The 9,945-nt window shown below is 35.7% G+C and overlaps 1 protein-coding gene across 1 annotated transcript; it reads right to left on the bottom strand.

The window, feature by feature from the left end:
* Positions 1-542: 542 nt before the first annotated feature.
* Positions 543-9,945, bottom strand: ube2na (ubiquitin-conjugating enzyme E2Na). Its single transcript, XM_058752116.1, has 4 exons — positions 9,788-9,945; positions 5,831-6,077; positions 2,852-2,992; positions 543-1,776 (listed from the first exon to the last, which is right to left on the bottom strand). The coding sequence occupies exons 1-4, from the start codon at positions 9,815-9,817 to the stop codon at positions 1,730-1,732; spliced, it is 465 nt and encodes a 154-aa protein (XP_058608099.1). The 5' UTR covers positions 9,818-9,945; the 3' UTR covers positions 543-1,729.

The raw sequence follows: 9,945 nt of genomic DNA, 5'->3' as shown, positions 1-9,945 counted from the left end.
GCTGGTGAAGAACGGAAATGATACAAATAAAACGTACTGGAAACATTCACCATTGGATTGTGTAATAATTTAACAACACAACACGTTTTACTAAAACGTGCAACAACTTTGGAGCTAAATAATCGTTTTAACTAGTTCTGGCGAGTCAAAGAACCGATTCACGAAGAGAACGGTTCTTAAACATTTCTTAAATATTGTAGGAGAAACCGTATGGGAAACACTGACTTAAAATATTTAACAAGTCGTTAAATATTAACAGTTGATAAAGTTAATGATGCAGACATCACCTATAGGCACAACAGCAATCTTCATACCTTAAAAGGGTACTTGTGAAATAAATCTATAAATGACCACAGGTTATTTTGGAGTAGTGATAAACATCATGCTGTGACTAACATTTTCTCCAGCGTATGAAAGCCTTCTGAAAGGCAGAAAAACGGCAGACACGGAAAAACCAACGAGCAGTTAACATGTTAGTCATTCTCGGAAATGTAATAAAACCACCACCATAAATATTTCTTATTAATCAACAGATTTTATTTACAGAAAGAACAGAAATATGTGTGTGGACTGTTGTCATCACATTTTAAAAAGCAGGATCTTTTTCCCCTTTCTATAGAAAGCAGGAACTTACAAACACGGTTGAAATTAATGTTTTAACCAAAGACCAATCATGGAAATTGAGACAAAGCCTTTATTGATCTTTTGCAATGTTTCTGCAAACATTCCCACCCCTCACCCCTTTACTAAAATCTCACAATTCATCATTCGTCTCCAGCCCCCCCTGCAACCATGGCGTTTCAAAATAAATGCTTAAGGGAAGAAACAGACAAATGAATCTTGATGCACTGGACTGTGATGGACACAAGAAAATAAAAAGCACGCAATGATGGAGTTTCAAGAGTGCAATTAGTACAGCGATGGCAAGATAGATAAAACAAAACACTAAAACCGGATACATTAACAGAATTGTTATACTAAAAGTAGTATTACGCAAATTCTCCCTTCACTCTAGCTCTACCTTGCCCGTAGTCCAAAACATAAATCAAGTCTACATTAGGGTTTACATCCTTAACAGTTTCTGTGATGGTGGAACGACTTTCCAGTTGAACCATTTCCCAGGTGAAATTACGGTTTGCATGTGGTTTAAATCTGGCGTCTCTTTTCCGTTTTAGTGAACTTACACTTTTTTTGCTAGGTTTTCTATCAGGGTAAGTATGCAGTTTGACAGAAAAGGTGCTCTAAACGGGGGCTAGTCTGCTGCTCCTCATTAATAATAATAAAAAAGAGCAATGAGAAGAAAATAGGTTAAAAGAAATATAAAAAGTTACCCCCCTCCCACAAAAAAAACAAACAAACAAAAACAAAAACAAAAGGGACAGACAAATGACAGTCAGTTTTAATGCACGCTTCATAGCAGAAGACTGCGGCTACCTCCTCAACCACTGTAAAAGAAAGCCGTATGAGTAGATCATCTGCCCATGCATCTCAACAGCAGTGAATCAGGACAAAGACATTTTTTGTACTAATGTGCATTTAAATCACAAATTGTCTGAAGTTTTCTTTTTTACTTTTGTGTTAATATATTCTTTACAGTTTATCATAATTTTTTTGTTTCCTAAGACTGTGTCCTTTACATGAAAATGAATAGGTCTTGGCAGAACATGGAGTTGTTTTCACTCTTGACTTCCTTTTTTTTCTTTCTCTTTTTGTCTCCCCACATACATTTCTAGACTTCAATATTGTTTCCGGCATAAAGCCTGGTCCATGTTCGGGCTGAAAAAGACAAACAAATGCAGAGTTAATACACCCGGAAGTGTTTTCTCCATGTAGAGATAAATTACTTGGTATCTTCAGCACAAGGCTGACTTCAACTCCAGTTGTGTGAACAAAAAGGGTGTGGATTTTTCAATTCATTATGACTAACCGTAAAAAGCAATTAGCAACAGCAAAATAATGTACTTCGAAGGCAGCTACATGAGATAAGAACTATTTCGCAAGAGCATCATTATGAATTAAGGCCTCTGGGACACACAGACTATCACTGGCCTCTTAAAGCTTATTGAACACCCAGAAAAAAACCTCTGATTTAAGTGAATTTAAAACAAACAGAGAAATAAATATTAGCAATATCTATTATTCATTCAGAGATGGATTCCTCATGCCATTCTAAACCTTTATGATTTTCTTCTGTTGAACACAAAAGAAAAATGTTTTGAAGACTGTTTTTGTCCATACACAATACTGGGAGCAATTCATTGTCATTATATGGGAAAAAATATTTAAAGTATTTTGTGTTCTGCAGAAGTCAGTTATTAAGGTTTAGAATGTATGGAAGCCTGTTTCCACCATGGAATTTAAAAAAATAAATAAAGGTAATTGCGACATTTATCTCACAATTCTGACTTCTCACAATTTTAAAACCTTTTTTTTTTTTAATTTAAACTCAGAAATATTAGATGTAAACTCGCAATTGTGAGAAAAAAAGTCTGAATTATGAAATAAAAAAAACTTGCAATTACCTTTTTTATTTTTTATTCTGTGATGAAAAAAAAAAAAAAAAAGTTGCGAGATGTAAAAGTCTGATTTTTGAGATTTAGAATTCTAATATATATCTTGCAATTATAAATTATAACTCGTCATTGACTTTTCTCACAATTTTGAGTTTCTCATTACAAAGGTTTTTCTCAGAATTGCGGGTTTATATTTTGCAATATTTTCTCAGAACTGAGAGAAGAAAGGCTGAATCGTAAGACAAACTCAAAATTATTTGTATTTTTTCATCAGAAAATTAAAGAATTTTATTTTTAAGAATCAGCTATCCCTTTAAATGCATTTAGCCAGCACCCACCTGTCTCTATGGCTTGAGCTTCGTTAGTCTTCCACTGCTCTGCGACGTCATTTGCTAGAGGATCATCAGGGTTGGGAGCGCTTAGTAATGCCTGGATTGATAGCAGCACTGTGCGGATCTGCAAGGCTGGAGACCACTTATCTGTGAGACATCATGCCATGTAGAGAGATAAACAAGAGAAAGGGCATTAGCAGAAAAGTAGCTGCTAGCTTTCATATGTGCCAAATCCAGGCCTGGACAGTTGAGCAGAGAGATCATTTTCTGTGGGGTCAAAAGTGTGATCTGAGATCCTCAATCTTCCAAAAGAGATTAAATAGGCAAACTTTTCACAGTATATGCATGTTAGGTAAGGGAGCTATAAAATTTAATAGACTTAAATTGCCAATCCTCTGAGGTAAAGATAAAATGAGTCTTTTCCAGAAACCATAACTCGTATTCGTTTTTCTCCCAGACTACTCAAGGGACAAAATCCTAATTTCCCCATTTTATCACCAAATTTTATTGCCTACTTCAAGAGTAAGGGGGAAAATAAGATATTATTTATCATTTTTACTGTCTACTATTTTGTTAGTACTGAGACAGGCTACAGAAATGAAAAAAAAAAAAAACAATTAGGAATAATACAATTTTATGTAGCAAGGAATTATTTTGGATAAAAAATTTAAAAATGCTTTAAGTATGTGTTTTTGCTTTGGAAAACTTTTGCTTCTCCCATTTTCTGTTTTCTCTCAATATGAGCAAACACTGTCAGATAAAAACACAAACAATTCTATAATATAATTACTGTAAATATTGACAGTCTAGCATTCACAATGATGAATGAATGAACTGAGAACAAAGGTTGTTCCAAGCTCATTTTTAGCTTCATCTATTGAATTTTCACCATCATACAGAGACTCACATGACAAAATCATATCATGCATATCACACATGTATTAAATGAAGTAGTCATTGTGTTTAATTGTGAGAACACACACACAACTGTTCAAAAGTTTGGGGTCAATAAGTCTCTTATTTTCACCAAGGCTGCATTTATATGATCAAATACAGTAAAATCAGTAATATTATGAAATTTCATGTAAATGTCATTTATTCCTGTGATGGCAAAGCAGATTTTTAGCAGTCATTACTCCAGTCTTCAGTGTCACATGATCTTTTAGAAATTATTTGAAAATCTAATTAGGTGATCAAGAAATATCTCTTCTTATTAATGTTGAAAACAGTTAATATTTTTGTGAAAGCTGTTATACATTTTTTTCAGGATTCTTTGATGAATAAATAGTTCAAAAGAGTAGCATTTATTTATAACATTTTACGTCACAAAATGTCTTTACAGTTACTATTTTTCAATTTAATGCATCCTAGCAGAATAAAAGTAGTAATTAATATATTTCTAAATAAAATAAAAGTCTTGCTAACCCCAAACATTTAAATGGTAATGTTTATAAAAATGCATGATGTGTTTGAAGTCACAGCAGGTGAAATATAGAAACTGGCCTTTCAGGATAAATAATAAAACATCTAGTGATTATCTGATTAATTTCAAAAGAGAAATGTTGCCATTTTTAAAGGGGTCATATGACGTTGCTAAAAAGAACATTATTTTGTGTATTTGGTGTAAAGCAATGTGCTAATGTGTTTTTTTTTTTACCTTAAACCACAGAATTTTCCACATACTGTACATTATTGTTGCTCCTCTATGCTCCGCCTTTCTGAAACGCATCGATTTTTACAAAGCTCATCGTTCTGAGATGCGAGCTGTGCTCTGATTGGCCAGCTATCCAGTGCATGGTGATTGGCCGAATACCTCAAGTGTGTGACGGAAATGTTACGCCCCTTACCGTACTGTGATGCTGTGTCCCGGCGTGGCAAGACAAAAACAATAAAACCCATAATAACAGAGTCATTTGTTGCATCCAGTGGGGACATAATTACTAATTATAATGACTTATACCGTCTTTTTACGCTGTGCGATGTCAACATTACCATGTCTGCATTTGAGATCGGAGAAACGACAAACAACAAGCGCTACTCTACATAGCTCAAAACTCACGTTTGAATAGTCAGTGGCAAATTCTTTAAATATGAAAATGTACTTATAGGCTGTGAGTCAGAAGCCCCAGACTGTCCTTGCAAAGTTGGAATTGCCCCACTTTATAGAAACAGCCTTTGTGCACAGCTGATATTGTAGGCTACTCTCCCAGGTTCAGGAAATAGTCCTCTGTAAAATGTGCTGCACACGCGCAAATATTTGGGTTGAACTGTTCTGGAACAGTGTTGTAAATACAACTTAACTACTGATTTCTAGTTGTGTCCTCTTTTGGAAGCCCAAATAAAGTAGTTTCACTTTCACCACGACATGGTGGTGGCAGCAACAATACTACAGTGAGAATAAAAATCACGCCCTCTTTCTTTGCATATACATTTGGGCGGTGTTATGCAAATCTTCCCACACAGTGACGTAGACATGTGGGGGCGTGTTTAAATGAGGCGTTTTAGGAGGGCGTGGACATGTCTTTCTTATCTATGCATGAACAGCTTGTAACACTCCACAGAGAAAGGAAAACTTGAAATCGCATCATATGACCCCTTTAAGACTAATGGCAGATAAAATGATGAATCACGGTTTGTTCCATGTCTCAAGAAAATGTGTCTTCCATTATAGTAGAATTAAAGCATTAAGCACTAATGACATTCGTGTTCAGGTCAAGATGACTAAAATCAGCATAATCTGTTATTTAGAAGGTTTTAGAACAGGGGTAGGCAACGTCAGTCCTGGAGTGCCGCTGTCCTGTAGAGTTTAGCTCCAACCCTAATCAAACACACCTGAACAAGTTAATCAAGGTCTTCAGAATTACTAGGGCTACAGGCAGGTGAGGGTTTTTTCAGGGTTGGAGCTAAACTCTGCAGGACATCGGCACTCCAAGGACCGACGTTACCTACCCCTGTTTTAAAAGATGAAATAAAACAGTCTCTCACCTTTCAAAATATCTAGACATATTCTTCCCAGCTTGTCTACATTGGGGTGATATATTTTGGTCATGAAGCGTACTTTCGGAGCTGCCATGGGATATTCTTCAGGAAGAAAGAGTTCAAGTTTAAAAGTTCCTCCCTCAAAGGGGGAGTCTTGAGGTCCGGCGATGACCACATGGAAGTAGCGAGCGTTCCCCTCATCTGGCTCTGCCTTTATACCTGGCACCGGCTCTGCCAACAAACGCTGTGTTTCCTACACACACACACACACACAGACACATGGAAACAGGATCAATTAGGCTGGAACATCAAGAATCTACACACTCAGTTAATTAGCAATTAGTCAAAGCACTGGTATTGAGATAGTCGGGTACACGGGAGTAAACAAATCAGTAGAAAGAGACGACATGTTACATGCACAGTGACAACAGTTTTGTGAGTTGTAAATATGACCAAACCTAGAAAGACTTTCCACACAGATCTTAGGATGAAAATTGTGGACTTTATTTAAACATGGTAAAATGTGTTACTTGGCGATAAGAGTCCTGCATTCTTATCGGTAGACAAAATCGTTTACCAAATGAACATATAAACTTTGTTCCATCACTTGTTCCATCCCTGTGGAAATCTGCTGCATGTTATTATTATTATTTATTCATTTTTATTAAAGCAAGCTTGTACATTATTATTCAAAAGTTGGAGTCAGCAATATATTTATTTTTGCTAGAAATTAATTATTTTATTCAGCAAAGGTGTATTAATGATGAAGAGTGACAGTAAAGACATGCTACTTTTGCTAATGTTACAAAAGATTTATTTTTAAAATAAATGCTGTTCTTTTGAACTTTCTATTAATCAAAAAATATACATTACTTTTTTTTTTGCAAAAATTCTACATTTCGAGCAGCAAATCAGCATATTAGAATCATGTGACACTGAAGAATGGAGTAAAGGATGCTAAAAATTTAGCTTTGCCATCACAGAAATAAATTACATTTTAAAATTAAAAAAGTTTTTAAACTTTAGTAATATTTCACCATTTTACTTTTTTTACTGTATTTTAATCAAATAAATTCAGCCATGGCAAGCATAAGAGACTTCTTTCAAAAACATTTTAAAACAACTTCCTGACCCCAAGAGTTTTGAATGCTACTGTAGGCACAACTAATTGAACCATGAAAGGTTTCCTGAAAGTGTATGCATCTTAAATAAGAAAAGTGTTTTAAATGTAAATATCAACTAAGTCACAAAATTTGTTTAAATATAGTTACTAACGTCAGAACTACAATATTTGCATATAATATAGTACCCTTAACCTTCAGTAAGGTAGAGGATGATCTTACATCACCACAAACACTGCTGGTTAGGCACTCACAATGTTTTCAGTAAACACTCTTTTTCCACGACATTAGAAAAGACAGCGCCTTGCAATTTCAATATCAATTCCCAGTTCTGTTTTGGGTATCATGAAGCAGCTGTGTGGTTTGCACATTACATGAGAGATCGCCAACTGGGGGTCACACATTACATATGTCACTAGGAAACATATATATATACCCGGCATTAGAGCAATGTTTCATCTGAAGCCAAGTCTTCAAGGGTTAAATTGACAGTCACTAAAACTGAATCAAGACACTCTGCGTCCTGTGAGAGAGACACAGGGCTGAACCTTAAAGCCCTTTGGAAACTCACACCCATATGACTAATGAGAATCTGATATCACCTGTGGAATGCTTGAGTCTGGAGACGTCGTTCATCTGAGAACTGCTGTACTATGCTGTACTCTACACCTGAAAGATTGTCTACTTGGCATCTGAGAACTTGTGCCAAAAAGTGGATATTACAATCTCAGTGTCACAAATGCTACCACACCTGTCCTGTAACCTAGTTCAAAGGGATCTATGGCTATATAATGATGAACCTGTAAAACAAGAATCTTCTACAATAATTTCCAGATTTTTAACTGGACAAAACTAGCATGAGATATTTTTATAATCCTGATTTACAAAACAAACAAACAAAAAAAAACAATCACGATCCACTATACATATAATATACACTACCGTTCAAAGGTTTGGGGTGGCACAATTATTTTTAAAGTTTTTGAAATTTTAGTTTAAAATAACTTTTCTATCTTAAATATATCTTGAAATCTAAATTTATTCCTGTGTCAGCAAAGCTGAATAAAACATTTCTTCTTATCAATAGATTTTTTCCCCAGAAATCTGTGATTAATAGTAAGTTCAAAGAACATTTATTTGAATTCTAATATATATATATATATATATATATATATATATATATATATATATATATATATATATATATATATAGCAGCAATATTATAAATCTTCACTGTTACTTTTGATCAGTTTAATGTGTCTGTGCTGAATAAAAATTTAATTCTAACTCCAAATACGGCCATATATGATATGCTATTCCTATGTTTTTACTGCTATTCCAGTTAACATATACATTGTACTCAGAATGAAATTCCTCACATTTTTTTTAGATAACCCACAGACAAAAACATGCAGAGCAAACACAGACAAGAGAGGGGCTCCCTGTCATGGTCTCATGCTTGGGGGACATTAAGGATGCATTCCCAGCCCTCCAACTCACATTAGTCAGTTAATTTCCCAGCCAACCTGAAGTAGTATACATTTATAGATGCAATAAATTCAATTAACAGTATCCTCCCTGAGACCAAAAAATGTATAGGTGCAAATTACTAGATATTAGCAGAAGTAGCCACATATACCCCAAAAAATGCAGAGGCACAGAGGATGCACTAGGGCCAACTCTAATGTATCTAATTTCTATCATATATATGCGGAAACATGTATTCAGAGTTAAGATATTATCAGGAGGAAGCAGCTTGTGTCATTTCGCTAGCCATAAATCTGTTCACTGTAAACAGTTTAAAAAAAAATATCGTTATTTGCTCTATTATTGTTCCAAAAAATTATCACATTCTCTTGTGGAACACAGAAGGACACAATTAGGAATGTCAGACACTGACAGCTCAAGTCCCCGTTTACATTCACTGCATTTTTTCTATAAAATGAGAGTGAATGGAGACTGAGACTTTCATTTTGTATAATATTTCCTCCTGTGTTCCAGACTGACATACAACTTTTGTTTTTGGTTTGGAAAAGCACAAGGGTTAATAAATCGGTTTAAATCGGATTTTTTTGTGAACTGTCCCTTTAATTCAGCATTACACATTTAATTTTTCTGGGGGAATAAACAACAGTTCTCATTGAGGATGTTCTGTTCTTCAATTAATGTCTAATTTAATTATCTCTTCTTGTATTTTATTTGACATTTAAGCTGTTTGGGGCCTGTAGTCATTAGCTCATTTAGCAGCAGAAGCACCGCAACAGCTTCCCTAGCCTACAGGAAGCGGGCGAGCCGAATTGTTTTGCTTATAATCGCATCCTTAATGGCCAGATAATCATCCTGCATGCAGAAAAACAGATATATGACTGTCTATACGTGAAATCGTTTGGGAAATAATTGTGTGACTGCTTAAATTCGACCATTTTACCAAGTTTTACGCCTAGCTAGCGTCTCTGGAGCGGTTAGCTCGCGAGCTCACACACAACAGCTCGAGCGCAAGAAATGAATGACCGCGAGCGTACCTCTCTCACCATTTACACTTCAGTTAATGTGGGAACGTTTGTCATTTCTTAATGCTTTTGATTCTGGGTTGCCAATTTTTATGAATAAGACACAGGCCCTTCGCAGTCTTCCACAGCGGTGGATGTATTTTTAACCCACCCATATTCGGGAGACGAGTGAATGTACCTAAACGGAAGTGGCTAACAAACAGAGTGCCAAACGCTAATCCAGCTGTCGCTTCTCTTCGGCTGATAGTTTCAATGATATTTGAGGATTTCGTGGTATTATGATTAAAAAAGAATAACTGAAAATGTGTAGTGTGTCTCACTTCACGGTTACCTTAATGATCCTGCGGGGCAACCCTGCCATCTTGTCTTGAATGCGGATTTTAGCTTTGACTCTCGGTGCCTCTTACTTCGTTTGCATTGACGGCGGAGACGCAGTGCACACACGCCTTCCGGCGCGTTGCGTCGAGACGCACGCGGAAACGTACGAAT

Source organism: Onychostoma macrolepis, chromosome 18 (assembly GCF_012432095.1).
Source record: "Onychostoma macrolepis isolate SWU-2019 chromosome 18, ASM1243209v1, whole genome shotgun sequence".
Taxonomy (NCBI): domain Eukaryota; kingdom Metazoa; phylum Chordata; class Actinopteri; order Cypriniformes; family Cyprinidae; genus Onychostoma; species Onychostoma macrolepis.
This window is presented reverse-complemented; position numbering and strand designations above follow the sequence as displayed.